Here is a 19,919-nt window from a genome sequence, read left to right as displayed (position 1 = left end):
TCTCACTACTTCACTGATTACCTCCGTGTCCCAGGGAAATAATAAAGTCGTATATCTCATCTCATCTAATGTTGTTTTTTTCCTTCTGCATCACGGTTCATCATGTTGTCGTTCGTACGGAGGAACCAGCTTTTATTCCACGTCTTAGTTCATCACTGACAAGTTAAAGAAAAAGAATTCAATCTGCATAAATAACTAAGGTCACTTTAAATAGTGAAAAGCTTATTTGCAGCGAATTATTTTCATAGAACCTCGAAAGGAATCCATTAGAACAAAGTGAATCAGAAAATCATAAAGTAAGAGAATCAATCATCAGAATAAATATAATGAAGTAAAATCGGTTGTTCAATGGAAAACTTGAGCAAAAGTTTTCTGGTGAGGATTTAAAAGAAGCCCGTGTGGAGCGTAGTAATTACAACTGCTCAATAAAGATCTACAGATACAAGGGTTACTTCACAATCCTGCTCTTTAAGGTGTAAATATAAACGTATTGGGTTTCTTTAAGTGTAAATAAACTTTTTAGGCAGTGAATTCTCAGGAAATTCTCATTCCTGCTAGAAGGGCAGGTTCAGTAACACTGGGAAAATATCCGTCACAACTTTATTGATTGTAGTTTTGGGAAGTTTCTCTGAGGTTTTGCTGGAATAAAGAAAAAGTCCTCCCATCATACTGAAGGTGTTTTATTCTGAAAACCACAAACAAACTGAATAGATCATTTTTCATCTGTAACAGATGTTTTGATTTACTGATTATGAAAGGATTTTTGAGTTTGTCTTTGTGTATGTTGTTTTTTATTTTCATATTATATAATATAATATAAATAGAATAATATGAATATATTATATTTTTTGTGTGGATTATTAATAAAAACTTGGACTTTTGCATGAAAATACTCAGAACTGCATCTATAACTGTTGATTTCTATATGAAACTATTTCCAGAGGCCTTCAAAGCCACAGATGTAATTTATTAGCAGGATGTACAAAACAATCAGTGACTGGCTTACAAAAGGCACATTACTGCAAATTATATGTAAAATCATCAAAAAGCAATAAAACCACCAACAAAGTAAAGATGAAGGAATGAACACAACTTTCACAAAAGATAATTAACGTCCCAAAAAATCTAGAGTAACTTTGTGATAATAAAGAATTGTGCTTTGCGTTAATTTAATTCATTTCCACATCTTCATTACATTCACAAATCTTCCAATTGGCTGGGAGGTTCGTCCAGTCTGTGACATCATCGCGCGCAAACGTCATCGTTGCACTGCAAGAGAGGGAAGAGAAGTCGCATGTTCAACGTGCAAAAAGAGAAAAAAAGTGATCGGGACGTTTTTTGCAGCAGGACGATCCGACCGCTGACTAAAACATGTGACCTTGAACCGGAAGATGTTTTGAGTGTAAAGAAATAAAACAACATGTGGATATCAATCAGAAGCACAGCGGAACCTCGTGAAGCAGCAGGAGAGCAGAGTCGAACGCACGAGTCAGAGAAACACAACGAAAACTTCTACCTGATTAAAATAAGAAAATAAAGAGCAAACCGATATCACTGAGGAGACGTCTTGCAGATTCAATTCAGGGACGTTACTGGAACTGACCAACAGGGGGCAGATTATTCAACCGGAAAGCAGCAAATAATCTGTTTCCTGTTTTAAAAAGTCAAAACTGATTTTTATGTTCATCAATCAACTGCTGACACATTTTGTTGCTGATTTTTTCTGCTTTAACGTCTTTATTTCCCTATTTTCAGACCTTCCCTCACGTTTTCCTCGGTTTACTGAAGTCTTTGCTTCGTGCGGGGGGCGTCCAACCTCGGTCCTGGGGGGTTTAGCTCCTCCCAGTTCCAACACACCTGATCACAATGAGGGGTGATGACATCATCATCAGGAACTAAAAACCTGCAGGACAGGGGTCCTCCAGGACCGGGGTTGGACACCCCTGGCTCAGTGGGTTTAGTTTTCCTGTTTTCACCTCGTGTTGCGTTTGGTTGTTTTATAAAAACTATCTGGTTTATTTGCACCTGCTTGTGTGTGAATGTTGAAAAGAGGGAAGGTGTTACTGTGGAAGAAGCAGGAGTCGGTTGAGATCGTATTGATCATCAATGAAGACAACCAGCGGAGACGCAGTGAGCAGCTGCTTGCTGATTCACCTCCATTCATACAAAAGTTCTCTGTTTATTCATAAATCCTCCAAAAGGAGCTTCAACTCTGAAACTAAGCACACCTTTTACATCTTTTACATTATGTTCTATGACCTGCAGAGTCTCATAAATTGGCAAAGCGCCACAATGATTTTGTGATTTACTAATTCCTCTGGTAAAAAACGAACATTCTTGTAGCAGAGCCACATTCTCATGATAGTTTTGTTGTTTTCGGGAGCCCAGTCGTATTAGAATCAAGCGTTTCACTCTGGTGTGGCTCTTTTTCGGACAGGTTCCCCTTGTTCCTGCCCTCATGAGGGCGTCACTGCTTTCACACTCCTGGCAGCCGGACGCGACGCTGAACGCTGCCGCCAGCCGGCTCTGGAACGAGGCTGTGGCTTCAGCGGACGACGACACTCAAACACCCCCGACTAACAAACAGGAGAAATGATTTTGACGCCCTGCTGCACAACTGGAAATTTAACTTTGCGCTCAAAACCCCACAAATACTTGGAGGATGAGGAGGTCAAATGTGATGGTTGTAAAGCAGCTTCCTGCAGCTCAGGTGTCTCCGCCTGCCAGGTCAATCTCCTTCCTCCTGGACTTGGTTCTTTGGACTTCTGTCCTATTCGACCCTTCCTGTCTCCTTTGTTTCTGTCCTGCATTGTGAGATTTCTTGTGAGGTAATCTGATCTACAGGTAAAATGGTAAATTGTAAACTTTAGTTTCACAGTGAAATCACCCATAATCCTTCATTCAAGGTGTTTTATGGCTCCGACGGTGACTCTGCAGCATGTTGCCCAGAAACACTCCAGAACACGGACTTAGTGAGACGAGGGATTGGAAACAAACTGCTCGACTGATTTGGCCTCAGCAATGACAGCCTGAACCTCTGCTAACCCGACGGGATTAACAAAGACAAAGAGCCAGACTGAGGAGGAGGTGGACGCACTGGACCGGCTGGGGGGGGCGGAGCTTGAGGAGACACACCAGACAACAATCAAGGCTGATCAGAGGAGCAGACGAGAGTAAAGAAAGAAATAAAGTGAAGACCTTCGCCGCGTTCACTCTGCAGGTCTTAGTGCTCAATTCACTTTTCACGTTTTTCACATTCGCTTTCCAGTGTAAAGGCGACCTCTATCAGACCGCCGTGTGACTGATCGTCACGCCGTTCATGGAAGTAAATATGGATCCGACACCGGCCAGCACCAGGATTGCCAGATGTGACTCACTGTTTCCAGCCCAAACAAGGTAAAACCCACACCTCAATAAAAACCAGCCCAAATCTCAGCCTGTGTAGAATCATGTTAAAACTCTAAAACTATTATATGTATGGTTAAAAAAAAACAACACGCCATAAACACACAAATGCACCAAATAAAGAGAGTTTGGCTCCCCAAATGGGGGATACCGTCATATCTGGCAACACAGGGCAGCTTGTAGATTAATTTTCAAATGTTTGTTAAATACGAGCGACAAGATGAGGAGGAAAGAAGGAGAATGAGGTAAAAAGAGAGGACGGCTTTTATTCTGGCGGGGCCGCTTCCTCCAGTGTTTATCAGTGACGAAGCAGTCGATGTAGAAAAATATCAGAACTGGAACCACATATGAACGAGTTCTGGTTCTGGAGGGAAACATCGAAATGGAGTTTGGATATTTACGTCACAATTCGTGACTTCCTGTTTTGTTTTCCAGGATTCTGATTGGCTATCATGGCTTCTTGCTACACTGCCCCCTACAGGTTTGGCTGCCCATAGCAGCTCTGAACCAGCTGGATATGTGAGTCAGTGTAAATTTAGATTTATTTATTTTTAAACTGGGTATGTGTAAATGCAGTCTAACCCAACCTTGTCCAGCCCAGATAAACCTGATTTAATCTAACCCAACTCAACCTTATCCAGTCTAACCCGGCCTAATCCAACTTAACCCAACATAACTTTAACCAGATCAAATTAACCCACCCTCCTCCAGGCTAACCTAAACCATCTGAATCAAACCCAACTCATCATACCTCTCTAACCTAAACCTGTCAAATCTTAGTGACCCTAATCTAACTTAACCCAACCTAATTAGACGTCATCTTGGAACTAAACAAAGTCCTGGTGTATTTTTAAGCCCTAAACGTTTCAGTGCTCTGACCCCGACACGCCTCACACCTTCAGGAAAGTTAAACTGGTCAACACAAACATTTAGAATGACACGAGGGAGAAACGGTCAAACGACACCATCAGTCAAGGAATTGCATAAAACTAAATCCGTAACCCTGCAGAGAACGCTGAAGCTACACTTCCCCCGTGTATTTCATAAATGTGTTGTGAGGATGACAGAGTGGGTTTTTCCTGGTTATCCAACATCCCTGCTGCCCTCTTAAGAACTCCTGTGCTTGTTTCCAAGAACAGAGATTATCACTCCAGTTTAAGAGGTTTTCGGGGCCTTTGACACCGACGCTGACGGAGCATGAAGATGGTGTAATAAGTGTGAAATTGTGTGTGAAGAGGCCGTACTGATCCATGTGTCTGTGCTGACGTAAAACCGAGTCTCCTGAGAGGAATAAAGCCCCACAACAATGTCATTGGAAACTATTCTGTTCAACACAGCTTTTCCAACACATTTTAACCTTATTTTCATCGATTCACCTTTATGTAACCATGAAATCTAATTTAGTGGAATAACTAGAGCAAAACTAGTGATGCTATTAGATAACTAACAACGAGACGCACTGTTTTAAAAGGACTTAAAACCTTCAGACCGACTCACTCTGACGGAGCTGAAGCCGAATTCTCTACAAACTTTGGTTAAATTTGATTTAGTTAAATTTGTAGAGAGAATCCAATGACCTTCCGGGGTTTTTTTTTCTTAATGATCTGGAACAGGATATAAAAACACAGATGCAGAATTGCCCCATAAACAAGAATATATGTGTTTGTATACCAGATTCCGCAGATGGAGAAAGAACTCACAGGGCGGTGAGCGCTCGGCGATCAGGAATGAAAAATAAAGCAAACAGAGTCACGAAGATTCATGCAGAAATATTCTCTGGACTCTCTGGTGGACAGAAATATGACAGGCAAACCGCCAACCGCTAAAAACACAACTGTGACTTCGACTTCAAGTTGTGTATCGGGAGTAAATGACAGTAAATAATCTGTAAAAACAGATAATTCTACTGTGATGCTGCAGCGCTCCACCTGGAAAATAAAATGTTGAGGAAAACCTCATTTTGATTTGGAGAAAAGTTTACATTTTTATTTGCTTTCAACACAAATATTATATCGCTTGTGTGTCTGAATCTAATTAAAACCTGCTTGAATATTTTCACTGTGTATTTTATGAGCAACACATGTTTGATGCTTTTGATGTTTGAGGTTTAAACTGCTGATTTTATCTGTGTGATTTAGGGAAGTTGTGATTTAAAGGTAATGCAAAGTGTGAATAGTGTCAATCAGCCGTCTCAGGATAATCTACGCTACGATAATATGCTGATGACTCTTAATAGTATAAAACTCAAATTTTGCATATTCATATCCAAACAATTTCCATATATTTTGAAGAGAAGTGGTCCCGGTGTAGAGCCCTGAGGAACACCTTTTGATAAGAAATAAAACCCTCCGCCTGTACTCTCACACCAGGCAGCTGCGAGATTCAAACCACAAAACGCCTTTTGCAGAATGTTTCACAACCATCGGTGCTTAACGTTGCTGATTCATCACTAAAGAAAGAGATTCACATCCCAGCAATCTGAGAATTAAAGTAAAATGAGAGCGAGCCTGAGGGACAGCTTACCACTGGCCTTTGTCCCGCGTTCACTGTGGCTGAGATTCCCAAAGCTTTAGAAATGTCTTCCAGGGGAATGTGATCTCCTGGAGAGTCCTGGATGAAGTGCAGTAAGACCTTTTCTCCACCTGGAGAGTTTAAACAAATACAAATCACAGCTATTAGCACGTATCTGTTACAATCCCAGATATTAAAGATTGGGAAACACTTAAAAAAGCATAAATTACACAGAGTGCAGCGTCCTAAACCCGGCACTATGTACAATGTGATGCATTAAGCTTTGTTGTACATTAGGTGGCAGTATTGAGTCACTTTCATCCTTCGCCTGGTTTTCACGCTTCTTTTCGTTTTCTCGTTGCAGTTCGGGTGAATTAGATAAATGACATAAATCTGTTTATCACAAACCAGGACAGTGAAACATCCAGGACCTCCAGCCTGTGACGCGTTAGTGATTCCTCCTGCGGCTCCTTATACTGACTCGACAGGACGTCTTGTGGCGAGAGCTGGAACTACAAGACTAAATGGGTCGGAGCAGGAGGAATCGTTACTCATTTTGTTAAATATACCAGCAACACATCACCTTTTTACATCATTCGAAGTATTATTGATTTCACGTAAAACAAAAAGCTCACATGTACGTTTAAGACAAGAAATATTGCAAAGTTTAAGATACGGATTAAAACAATGGCAGCGTCAAGACATGCGACAAAAGGTGAAATGTGTTATACAGTCTGTTTTTACTGGCCAAGCATCTTGTTTTTAATAACCTTTAACTACACGTCCTTCATAAAGCATTCAGATTTAGAGAAAAAGCTTCTTCAGCAGCTTTTCTAAGAGGAGAAACGTCCGACAGAAAAGAGACGAGACATTTTTGGCCTAGAAAGTTTGAAGTGCAGGACAAAGTGACCTGCGATTCGCCGATTGAGAGAACTCACTTCAGTAACCGAGAGAAAAGCTTTTATAGGAGGAACCGAACTCACTCAGACTATTAATATTGTCAGTATTTTTGTCTGTAAAGTAAAGTCAGTCTGTGTCTTTCAATAAGAACATTTAACCCAAAATACCTGACTTTAACTTGTTTGAATGGAATAAAAATAATAATTAAAAAAAAAACAAACCAGAAGAGAAGCGAGTCATTAGCTCCTGATTGAAATAAGCTGTTCTTCATCATCCGTCTGAGGAGCTTCATGTTGGTCCATTTATAGGAATCAGGTGTTTGCAGGGTGGTCTGAGATGAGACACGACGCAGCACTGCCCTCTAGAGGACACACTGCTGAACTGCTACTTGTGCCCATAGATTTAACAAAGGCAGATTTGACTGAGCAGAGGTGGAAAGAGTGTGACGGTGTAGTGGTTAGCACTCCTGAAACACAGCAGGGACAGTCCTGGTTTGAGTCCAGGGCCTTTCACTGCAGATCTGCATCTTCTTCCTGTGCATAGATCAGGAATTAAAACGGGCTTCCTTCCACATATGTGAGCGTATGTTTCTGTCTCTGTGTGTTTGTCCTGTGATGGACGGATGGACGGATGGACTGTCTCGTGTCATCGGATCAGATCCGGTTCCCTTCAGGCCTAAACTGCTGCGTAGAGGATTGATGAATAAAGGTCATAGCAGAATTTCTTAAACTGGGTTTGAGCTCTGCTACTGTGACCTCTGCTAACCTGCAGCTTATTCTCATCAAATAAATATTATTCAAATTTAAAAGTACCAACAATATTAGGTACAATTCAACCACTTATTTCACTTCAGTTGAATTTTCCTGTATTGAAATATCAAGTTCAATCCTCCTCAGAAAGATTTGGGGAATAAAAGTAAATAAAAAGCAGAAAAGCTTTGATTGGTTATTTAACTCATGATTCAGACGATGTAAATTATACTTCATTTTGAGTAAAACTCGGTATTTAAAAGTGAAAACGCAACAATTACTTGCTATTTAATTACACTAATATGAGTAGTTACCTTTGTTTTGTTACTTCTACTTGTGGATTTGAGTTTCTTCATTTGCTCTTACAAACATTTTTTTCCAAGTTGAAATTCCTTGAATTTATTGTTTCCCAGACCGGGTCGTGGACCGGTTCTATGTTTGGTTGGCAGATGGAGGGAAATTTCTAACGACGTTGTGTCATTTAATGACAAGATCAGGCAGTTGATTAGTCTCATTAATAATTGGCTAAAGGTTTCTATTACACCTCCTCCGACTTCACTCTTAACTTGCAATGGAATAACTTAATACGACTTTAAATTCCAGGTTGTTGTTTTTTTAAATCACTCGCTCCTGAGTACTGAATACTGAGTACTGAATACTGAGTACTGAATACAGGTGTTTCGTTTGTGGGACCGTCAGAGTGAGCCTCTGAGATTAAAACATAATATTAGCCACTCTACCTTTGGCCACGACCAGCATGCCGCCGCTCTGGAGAAGATCTCCTGCAAAGTTTCCCTGGATTCCTTCAGCGCCGGCCTGAGAGCAGCAGAGAATCAACATACATGTCGATTTAAATATGAGGGAATTAAGCTGATGAGGATGAAGACAACATGAGGATGAAGGCAACATGAGGATGAAGGCAACATGAGGATGAGGATGATGATGAAGACAACATGAGGATGAAGGCAACATGAGGATGATGATGAAGACAACATGAGGATGAAGGCAACATGAGGATGAGGATGAAGATACCATGAGAATGAGGATGAAGGCAACATGAGGAGGAAGGCAATATGAGGATGAGGATGAAGACAACATGAGGATGAAGGCAACATGAGGATGAGGACAACATGAGGATGAAGGCAATATGAGGATGAGGATGAAGACAGGATGAGGATGAAGACAGGATGAGGATGAGGATGAAGACAACATGAGGATGAGGATGAAGGCAACATGGGGATTAGGATGAAGACACCATGAGGATGAAGGCGATATGAGGATGAGGGTGAAGACAACATGACGATGAGGATGAGGGCAATATGATGATGAGAAAAATGACAACATGAGGAAGAGGAAAATTACAACATGAGGATGAAGGCAATATGAGGATGATGATGAAGACAACATGACGATGAAGGCAATATGAGGATGAGGAAAATGACAACATGAGGATGAGGATGAAGACACCATGAGGATGAGGATGAAGACACCATGAGGATGAGGATGAGGATACCATGAGAATTTCTACCTTTGAAGCAACTTCGCGTACTTTCTTCCCCAAAGCAGCAGGAACCACGCTCAGCGCTGTGTACCTTTGGGAGGGAAATATTCTCATCATTTATCAGAACCATAATGACAGTTTTCATTGGATGAGGCGGCCATTTTAATTCTTTATAGGTTGATGAGAGAAGAATGATCTAGAAAATCTGAAGGACAGTTCCTCATGCAGGGGTCTGCAGCCTGCAGCTCTGGAGTGGATCCTCTTCCTCTAAATGATCTGAAACTAACATTTCTTCTACTTTTTTATATTTTTTTACACACAAGAGTCGTTTTCACAATGAATTTTATCTCTTGGATGAAAAACGACACAATAATTCAAATACTAGAAAAGAGATAAAATGTCCTTAGTCAGCGTTAAGCCTTGTAAATATTCATATTTTATTTCCATCCTGCCATATTTGATATTCACTGTTCCTTCTATGTGTGGAGCAACGCTTAAAGGGGTTTAACTCTGGGATTGATCAGGTTTGTTTATTCTATTCAAAAAGTCCAAATTGTCTGAATAATAAAGGAAAAGAAGGATGAAACTACAAAAACAGCTGAAAATGTACTGAAATCTTCACCATTAAAAACTACTGAATATATGAAACGTGATGTTTTACAGGTACATTTGAATTGGTGGGAGGAAAATAAATAAAAAAATCACAAAAATGGATGTACTGGTCCAAAAGGTTGCAGAACCCCTGATCTGGTGTCATGGTTGTTTAAAAGTTCCAGCACATTAAATCAAAATCAACTTCATTAAACAGGTTGTAAACAATGCACACTCACCGTTTGAAACCCAGATCTTTATAAGATTTCTTCTGTTCGTCCACATAAATAGCTGAAAAATAAAAACGAGATTTTAAAATCATTCAGTCCGAAATGGCTGCTGAGACTGAGAGGAACAAAAACACAACGTCAGACTTTGACTGAATTTGAAGGTCAGATCGTCCGGATTTATATAATTATTTGTTTAAAGGTCCTTCAGGACAGAAGAGACACTTAAAGGAGACATATCATGCTTTTAAATCCTTCCTTTTTACATATAAATCATACAGTTGTGGTCTATATAAAGCGGAACTGCAATGCTTGGGTCTGAATTCCTCATTATTAGAGCTCCACAGGCCCCTTTTCAACCCCTTTTCTGATGCGCTTCTGAGAGCAACTGGTTTTGGGGCGGTCTCTTCATACCCCGCCTCCTCTCCAGGTTGCAGAGGTGACACTCGGTTCAACGCCACCCTGTTCGGCCATCTTTGTAGTTTGATAGAACATATACAATTATCTAGCGGCGCAGAAACTTTATATTCACACATTATTTACAAAATGTCAACAACGGAAGATTTGTCCATCCAGCCATACATGTTGGAGCCAGAGTCGGACCCGGCGGAGCCAGATGAAAATGACCATGATGCACCTGAAGAACAACGTCTTCATATGGATGTAACGCAATGGTGTGTTACTATATTTACACTAACTTCTCCATCCATGCCCACTACTACAATACTGCCTGTATTACAACGACTATTTAACACAGAAGTTACATTCTAATCTAAAACGAGCACACAGCGCTAACATATGAAGACGGTGCGACTGCTAATGCTAACAAAACAATGACAGGGACGTCTTATCATCACACTTTTTAGCGTTATATACAGCTTACCGAAGTGCTCTGTTCGTCGTCTCCATAGATAGAAGGAACTGACCGCTCAATCAGACAAAGTCTTTCGGCAAATCCTTCTTTATACTGGCGGAGGTTGCTGAAGCAGTCGTCCTTAAAGTGCTTCGCGCACACAAAAATGACCTTACCCACAGATGTGGGTACATTTCTGTGAAAAATAAAACTCAACCAGGCACTTGGAAAAGGTTCTGATGCTGGGAGACGGTGTAACGAAGCTTGTGGGTTACTACATCCAACAACCGAACATTTCCACTTATCCTCTCGTAACTTCGGTTGGACTACAAAATCGCAGCGAGAAACAAAAATGGCGGATTGCTCGAAGTGTCGATGTCCTAATTTGGCAGTTCCGCTGCGAATACTGTGACGTCATTGTTCAAAAAACGTAATAGAGAATAGAAAAATCGAAACCGATCGCAAAATATGACCAAAACAGAATATAAAGATATCAACGGAGCACCTGAAGAGACTACTTTGAACTTTTCTGTACTTCTAAACACTCTAAATATACAACAAAATGCATTTAAGGGCTAAAAAAAGTGGATTTAGCACGATATGTCCCCTTTAAAGCTGAACAAAAACCAGGAAGTTCCACTTCACGAGGACGTGATCACGTGATGGTTGAAGGACCATCTCAGTTTGTGGTTCCAGAAGACCCCATTGGACCAGACGTCTGTGAGAATATTTCACCGTGCTTCTTGCAGTCGGAGGAGTGAAGAGTGAGGAGTGAAGAGTGAGGAGTGCCGCTTACATCCTTTAAAGAATCCTCCTTCCTTGAACTCCTTGAGGCCCAGCTCCTCCGGTCCGACGCCCACCAGCCCCACGCCGTTGGCCCTCAGGTGGGGCTCCAGCTTGCTGATCTCCGACGCCATCCATCGGCACACCTGACAGCCGAACCTGCGCAGGAAGAACAGCACCACCGCCTGGTCCTGCCACAGCGACTGCAGCTCCACCGCCTGAGACGCAGGGTCACATTCAGAACGTTCGCTTACTCAGCGTAAAGCTCTGCAACGGCTGCTCAGAGAAATGTCACCCGGCACGCCGCAGAAACACAATTTAACTATAAAAACCTCACAAACCAAAGTGTCTTCTGTGTTTTATGTAAATCCAGAGAGATAAAAGTGACGTGAAAAGATATGAGAGCGTGAGATATAAATACTGATATAACAAGACGGTTATTCAAGGTGACGTGATGATGTCGCCTGAATTCCCTTCAGACCGTCATTACGTCGTGACACGGCGGTTATTTAAGTACGGAGCGGTAATGACGGCTCTAATACCGTCAGGCTCAGCGGGGGGCCACCCTCAGGACCCTCCAGGGAATAAACCCTTTTCCACCGTTTACATTCAAACAGCGGAAAATTCAACCCTCCAGTTTAAAAGAAGAATGTTTTATTCACCTTTGTGCCCATGAATATACAGTATAGAATCACAGCGATTTCAGATTTCACAGCTAAAAGATTAATAAATAAGATGTTGCTGGGTTACTTTATATATCTGAGTATTACACCACAACAATTTAATGTCTTTTTTTGCAGAATATAATTATGGATGGATCATAACATAGTCTGTTTTAGTGGCTCTGAGAGGATTCCCCCAAACAATATTGATATAAGGAAGAAGAAGGTCATTTAAGATCATCTGAACTGAAGCAGCGGCAGGTCTTGTTGAAATGTTTTAAAGTTCATGAATGTCAAAGTAGAGGTTCTCTAATGCGTGTATTTTGGTTAAATAAGGGTCATTTACAGTCATTCATTTAACTCTTATATTACTGGCTTCAACAAGGGACATATCTGTGTTGACTGTCTCTGTTTACAGGGAAATACATGGGAAAGCCTGAATAATAATGTTTTAATGCTGAATTCAAATTAATTAGTTCCACAGGGGAGCAGCGGAGGAACTGGAAGCTTCTTCTCCTTGTTTCTTCTGAGTGATAAACTCTTCCTGAAGACCTCAGGGGCCCAGACGTTTCATATTCTACTGAACCAGAGCTTTAGAAACACGTTTTGGAGTCGATCCTCTGACCCACAAGCAGCCGGTAGAGATTTAATCTCAGGTGTGACGCGCTCCAGACTTTTTCACTCATTTGAGAGTAAGAAAGAGAAACTTCATGTCATGAAAAACTGATCCCAAGCTACTCTAACCTCAACGTGTAGAACAATTTACTAGTGCTTGTTTAGAAGAAATGTTAGAAGGAATGAGGAAGTCACTAACTCTCCGGCCCTGTGAAGGTTTGATAACAGTTTTATTCTAAAGAGACGACCTGTGAACGTTCGGCTCAGTTAAACTCACCTCTCCACTGTCGCCACTCTTCAGGGAATTCTTCCCGACTTTAGCGAGGTCGACTTTAGACATTTTCTACTGTTCGTGCTGCAGATGTCGTGGATTAAAAGCAGTTTTGAGACTCGCAGCTCGTGGGAGTAAATAACTCTTCTGGAACTCGCGCTCACGCCCCTGCGACTGTTGCAAAACAGAAGCTTCCTGACACGCCCCCCCCGAACGCTCTCCTCCAATCAGGTTCAACCAGTGCTGAAACCTCAGCCAATCACAGGACGCGCTTCAAGACGAGGAGGCGGGACTTCGCTGTGCGGCACACGTCCACTCTCACGTCACAAATCTAGAATATTTTGTTTGTTTTGAAGCATTTTTCTAAAGTAATCTGAGTATTTCACTCTCGATTCTTCCACTTAAACTTGAAGTGAAACTGGTGGCACAAAGTTGAAAACATTCACTGTTATTTAATATTTTGCCTTGCATAAGGTTCAGTGCAGGTGAGGTCAAAGGTCACAGGATTTATTGCGTTCCCTTTGTTTGCTTTGTTCACTAGAAGTGCATTTTATAGCTCTGCTAATCTCTGGTTGTACGTTTCATAACATAAATCCCAAGGAGGGCAAAGTCGAAGAAGGTATGTGCAAACCAGCAAGTGTCAACTGAAAGTGATGTAAACCTTCATTTTCGTTCGTTTTGTTTCTGTGACAATTTGCATATTGAACATTAAAAATAATGTGTGTGTTTGTCCTCTACTTCACAAAATCAACACTAAAAATCACAGTCTCACACTTATCAACATCACAGTTTATATATTTAGTCACATTATTTATAATCACACGTTTTATTTACAGTCAGTCGAGTGCTTCACTTTTAAAATCTCTGCTTACGAGCTTCTTTTTTTTTAACGTGTGCAAGATGTATGCAGCCTTGGTTAGACGTCTTTCAGCAAGCTGGGCGCTATTTTTTCGGCTGTCTTTTTCGTAGATTGACCGTCCAAATGACGTCTGGAGGCTTGCTGCTTTAAACTGCAGTGAAATAGAGCTGCTGCGACTTAAACCGGCTTGAACTTCTTAAACTACTTAAACTTAGGAGCAAAAATACTGCCTGTGTTCGGTGTGTTCCACCGAGCCCCCCCCCCCCCCCCCCCCCTCGGGATGTGCTGGATGTGCGAGATGGTCTATGAGGCTTTACCTCATGATCTTTCAGGAGAACTTCTTCATGAGTTTTTCCCAAATTTCCTGTCTTGAAAGTGGCCGCGCTTCCTCGTGAGTTCTGGGAGACTCTCCTGTGTCATCATGCACATCGAGTTCTTCATGTTGGCTACTAATCTCCTGTCGGAGGACGTCTGGGGTTTTACCCCGAAGGATAGTGGCAAGGCCTGGAGAGCGGTCAGGCTGTTCTTAGACTTGAGGAAGGCTTGGACGACGAGGACCGCTGTGGTCTTTTGTTCAAAGAGGGCCAGACAAGACATGATGTTGTTTTCTGTACCGGACTCCAACTTGTCCTCAACCACCGAGGGGTCACACCCCATGATGGACAATATGCTGGTCACTCCTGCTTTGACCACGTCCCAGACATTGCTTTTGGCGCTGGCTTGCTTTTCATGATATTCATTTTCAGACCCAACCTCCTTTAGTTGCTGAGTTAGGTCACTCAGCTCAGGGCAACAATCCTGTTCCTGTTGCAAACCTTGGACTGTAAGCTGCTCAATCTCTGCTTCAATCTGTCTAATTTGATGTCTCGGTGCCACGGCCTCCTCACTGTGCTCATAAACTGATTTGAGGAGTCCTTTACTCTGGTCTGCACCTTGAGTGAAGCTGCTGACCTGCAGGTCCAGGTTGTCCTCGCCTGTGTGGCCGTAGCGTGTAGATACTAACAATATAGCCGTATAATTTGGAGACTTATTTATTTTTACAACACCAGCTGGAAATCCAGCATCCCCAACATAATCCCACCTTAAAAGGCTGCACAGGTTCTTTAGATGGACTGAGGGACAGGAGACGGTATTATAAGAATAGACATTTCACTTTATTTTACAATGTGGGTTACAATCAGTTATTTCATTTAAAAATGAATCTACTTTCACACTCATTCACTCATTCAAAATAATACATATTAAAACAGAACTTCCATTACTGAGGAACAACAACAGTGGACTACAGGAGAGGGGGGGCGGAGGACGGAAATCAGAGCCAGAAGGGGAGACCCGCACTCTGAGACCTGACAAAATTTAATTAGATTTAGTTGGAAGCCTGGCTTAATTAATTACATCGGAGGGGTTTGTATGGCTTACCCAGAAATACCAGGGCATCCCACACAAGATCCACACAAAGAGGAAATCTTCTCACTCCACACAAGGACCGAGGATGCCCTCAAACTCCGGAGAGACAGGGGGCGTGGCCCAACGGTGACACGACAGGTCAAACCTATGGACGCGCAGGTGGAACGAGTTGCTTACAAGGCTGCGGTCTAACGTGAGGGCCGCCTGGCGTGCATGCGCGTGAGCGCACCACTACACCTGCCACAGCCTGAATCCTCTCAGACGCCTCCACCAAAGCCTCCGGAGACTCTTCCCCAGAGGCCCTTCTCATCTGCTCCTTCGGCTCTGACAGTTGTCTGCTTCTCGTTTCAGGCTCATTGTCATGCCCACACATCTCTCTGCACTTGGTGGTCATGAACTCTTTCAGTTCATATTCTGTTTTTACAATTCTTTCCAGATCAGTGAGCTCAGGGTTGTGCTTTTTGACGTTCTTCTCCGACTTCTTTCTCATCATCTTCATCGTGGACTGAACCCCCCCACTTACATTATAAGCAGCAGTTGACTTGCTGATTGTTTTTTCAATGTGAGAGCAGACTTCCTTTATGTCCTTCTTCACTTTTTTCTTCAGTTGCTGGAAGTGATCCTCCTTAATCTGAAGGGCCTGCAGCTCGTCTCTCAGACGACTGTTTTTGGCCTCTGGCCTCTGTCTCCCTGTGTAGTTTGTCCTCTTCATATGACCCTGAAGATTCTCTTTACATCTGAACGTTCTTTGTTCAGTCCTACCAGTTGTGACTTCACGCTGGAGATCTTTTTCTGTAGCTCCTTCCCACATTGCTTCTCCTCCACCACCTCCTCCCTCACGTTATCCAACTCCCTGAGCTGATCCTGAAGTTTCAGGGTGACCTCAGTGTTCTGCTGGCGTGACCTGCTGCGACATGCAACTTTTTTATGCAGCTCCTCCTGCTCCTTCACCAACTTGCTTGTGGATCTGGTCCTGGACCCGGGTTTTGTAGGCCTGCCCCTCTCTCGCCATGACCTTGAGCTTTCCCAGCAGGTCACTTAACTCTGCTTCACCGTTCCCTGGACGGGGAACAGCAGATGAACAAGCAGCTATTTATATTTCACCTTCCATGGAAACGACACATTGTGCTGCAAATGTCAGATCAAATTAATAGTTTGAAAGCTGAAAAAACGCTTCTTTCTCATTGCTGAGGCCACATTTCTCACTCATCATTATCACATTATACATCAAAATGTAGCTACAGGCCTTGTGCTTCAAATAATGGGTCACCTTTGTCTGTAATGCAAACACTTCTCTTTAAAAATGCATTTGTTTGCAGCAAGTGCCAGTTTTCCTCCGATTCCCCATTCCACCCCTGAACGCCAAAAGTGCAGACATTCGTCTCAACTCTGCTTGGATAAGGACGATCGTACAGAGATGAAAAGCCAAACAATAATTCCATGAGGTGCTTCTGACACTCACAGTTAAAACAGCTTTCAAATAGGTCTCACCGTTCTCCAACATCATTTGATCAAGCCCTCCATATTCCATAGGCAGAATTATTGGGGTCCGAGCACTGAAAGTGCAGAAGGACCGGTTGGATTTCCTCAGATTATTATTTATTAAGATACTTTGCCAAGATAAATTGTGTTTTTGAGGGACTTAACAAGCATGACTTTTTGTGAAACTTTGCACACTCGTCGTGACTTACGAAATGGATCAACGGCGCCACCTGCCATATTGGAAAAGGGTAGCCCCAGAATCCCATTTCAGCAAGAGCTATGACGATCAGCACACCTATGTAACGGGCCAAGACGAAACAAACCCTCCCTGCTGTCGATGCCGATATCTCAACAGGAAGTCGGATATTTGGAGGAATGTGATGGATTTTGGTGAATTTTTGCCCAAATTTACAAATTTTACAAGTTGCATGAGCGTCCACGTCTGATCACAGACTTCAGACGGTTACATCGATCGGGCATAGCGCCACCTGCTGGTTACAGGAAGTGGGGTGACGTGCACAAACCTGGACATGCGATGTGCGTGGGAGTGCCAGGATCCGTGATCAGCTGCTTTAATTACACTTATAATACCATGTCTTCTAGAAATGTGAGTTCTGCTAAAATCATGACGATCAATAAAGACAAAGTGTGAACTTCTTTCAGGTTTTCTTGGTTCAATTTCAGTCGTTCATATAGAAACCTTTATCCCGCAGTAGGTGGCCCTGTTAGACTATGAAGATGTTTTTTTTTTCTTCCTATAAAAAACAGTCAATTGTGTTAGTTTGTCAGATAAAATAAGCATCATTTCATTCGAAAAGAAAAGCAGTGACAATGACTTCATTACGACATGACATCTCTCATGAGTACAGGTGCACAACCTGCAGGCCAGATTATTCCACTACAAGTCAATTAGACATGGTGAGCCTGCTATCAGGTGGCCCTGAGAACACTCCAGTATTTCTGCAGGGACCGGCACTGTCTGTCACGTTGCTGCTTAGAATACAGAGGAGCAGATGGAGAAAGTAGGAGGTACAAGAGAAGAAACTGAAACCTCATCCACTCGGGTTAAAAAGGTTTGTTTTTTATTTTTTTGAGTAATAGTGAGTATCTTCACATACATCACACAAATGTACATTTACTGTCATTCCCAAAAAAAAAAAAAAAAAAGGTAATGTGGGCCAAAGTGGGCCATCCTTAACAAAATAGATTTGATTTGACCTTTTCCTGGGAAAAGGAAAGCTCCACACTCTTCTCCCTCTAAGAACTAAATATAGATATAACACCACACACCTGGTTTCTGAGCTAAAGATGTGCACAAGTGGGTCACAAAATAAAAAAATACATTTAAAAAATCCAAAGAATTACATCAAAATAGATAGTGATAATAGAGATGATTTCCAGTGGTGCACGATACTCTGCACCACTTTAAATTATGTCATTATAATAAAGCAAATCGAACAGCAAAAAAAGACCAGATGGGAAAAATAAGGATACAGAATTAATCCTGATATTCACACATCAAACAAACATCAAGCACAATTTCTGAACTATGTGCTTCCAGTTATTCTTCCTCGAGACGCAATAATCATGTCCTGCTACCTTTCTGAGAGAGTTCTCTGCTCTGTCTTGCAGCCTAAGTGAAATTCTTTCATAAGTTTAAACCCTTTCCAATTTCTCCTCGATTATTTGCCATCTCATGGTAACAGCCTCCTTTCAGAGATTGACAAAAAGCAGACAACACTTCAGCGTCCAGTTTATCTTTGAGCAGTTATTGGTTAATATTGACACATAACCAACGTGTATAAATGTTCCTTCATATATCCGACACCTTAAGTATGGATTAGTGTTTCCTCAGCCAAGTCTAAAGAGTCTACTTTGGGTCTAGTAAATTCCATGCAGGATTCTAAATGGATTAAACTTTGCTCTTAGATCCATGGACATCATCTGAGTATGACTACAATCATTGACCTATTCCTCCCCTTTATATGATGTACCGACATCCCTTCCCCAGGAAATCCTCCTGGCTGATAAATCCCGGCCCCCTTTGTACTCCATCCACCTGCTGTAATATTTAACAGCTCCATGACCTTTACCCAGAGACTCAATAGTCTCGTCGAACTCATCTGCTGGGCTGGGAAAACACAGACGACTCTGACAGTCTCTGGGAATAGCTTGAGCATAGTTGAAGGTCTGTGATGGTTGAACAAATGCACCTGTCAGCAGTAAGTGACATGAAGAGCTTCACAGCATACAATAAACAAGAGAAGGAAAGCATTCTACCTCCTGCAAGGCAGTCGGTTTAAGTAGGAATAGTTAAATTGCTTGCAGCTGTTGAATCTAGATAAAACTTTGAATCATATGCTGCTGATTCTCTTAATTTAGTGTTGCCCAGCCGGGCTCATGGGCGGCTCACACATACAGAGACGTTTGCATGTGAACGGTAATGGAGGCTGCAGACATATCTGATTGTATGCACACTATAGAGGCACAGTATGGGCAGATAGAAGTTTGCCTGTATAGGCAAACGGAGGAAGTGCACGTAAACAAGAAATGTTTTAATGTACTGTAATATAGAGGACGCACACAGAAGGTTGAAGGTACTTTAATGGGACATGCACACAGGTGTTTACTGTAATTGATCACGGCTGTATGTAAACTGTCATGGAGGGCGCACATATATGTTTGCATTTAAAGTGTAAAGGATCGGGCAAGGCAAACAAATATTGCATGTATATTGCAATATAGGATACACACAGATAATACACATGTAAACTGATACGATTAGATTAGATTAGATTAGATTAGATTAGATTAGATTAGCATACTGTATAGCAGAGGATGCACAGATGTTTGCATGCAAACTATAGATGAGGTTGCACACAGATACTTGCGTTCTGTAGTGGAGGGTAGATGAAGATGAAGATGAAGATGAAGATGAAGGTGACAATGAAGATGAAGATGCACACAGATGTTTGCACTCTGTATAGCAGAGGACACACGCAGAGATACCGGCATATATACTGTAGTGGGGATGATGCACACAGATGCCTACATGCACACTACAGTGGAGGACGTAAACACCGACGAGTCCGCGGTGCTGATG

At 42.1% G+C, this 19,919-nt stretch overlaps 1 protein-coding gene across 2 annotated transcripts; it reads right to left on the bottom strand.

Annotated features, from left to right (window-relative positions):
• Positions 1-669: 669 nt before the first annotated feature.
• prxl2b (peroxiredoxin like 2B) lies at positions 670-13,277 on the bottom strand. 2 transcript variants are annotated; one of them, XM_080461685.1, is made up of 7 exons: positions 13,075-13,277; positions 11,534-11,738; positions 9,897-9,948; positions 9,094-9,157; positions 8,306-8,381; positions 5,929-6,047; positions 670-1,269 (listed from the first exon to the last, which is right to left on the bottom strand). In XM_080461685.1, the coding sequence occupies exons 1-7, from the start codon at positions 13,135-13,137 to the stop codon at positions 1,243-1,245; spliced, it is 606 nt and encodes a 201-aa protein (XP_080317811.1). In that variant the 5' UTR covers positions 13,138-13,277; the 3' UTR covers positions 670-1,242. The 2 variants fall into 2 exon arrangements, with proteins under 2 accessions (XP_080317811.1, XP_080317812.1); XM_080461686.1 differs by lacking the exons at positions 670-1,269; positions 5,929-6,047 and adding an exon at positions 7,038-7,349 and having other exon boundaries at positions 13,075-13,244.
• Between the last annotated feature and the right edge of the window lie 6,642 nt (positions 13,278-19,919).

This window comes from Lipophrys pholis (genome assembly GCF_963383615.2).
Source record: "Lipophrys pholis genome assembly, chromosome: 4".
In the NCBI taxonomy this organism is placed as follows: domain Eukaryota; kingdom Metazoa; phylum Chordata; class Actinopteri; order Blenniiformes; family Blenniidae; genus Lipophrys; species Lipophrys pholis.
Note: the sequence above shows the minus strand (reverse complement) of the source record. Positions and strands in the feature narration are given on the sequence as shown.

Coding starts and splice junctions, on each gene's coding strand:
- prxl2b (XM_080461685.1), bottom strand. CDS start 13,137: ATGTCTAAAGTCGACCTCGCTAAAGTCGGGAAGAATTCCCTGAAGAGT. Junction 11,739..13,074: donor AGAGTGGCGACAGTGGAGAG/GTGAGTTTAACT, acceptor CCTGCGTCTCAG/GCGGTGGAGCTGCAGTCGCT. Junction 9,158..9,896: donor AAAGATCTGGGTTTCAAACG/GTGAGTGTGCAT, acceptor TCCCTCCCAAAG/GTACACAGCGCTGAGCGTGG.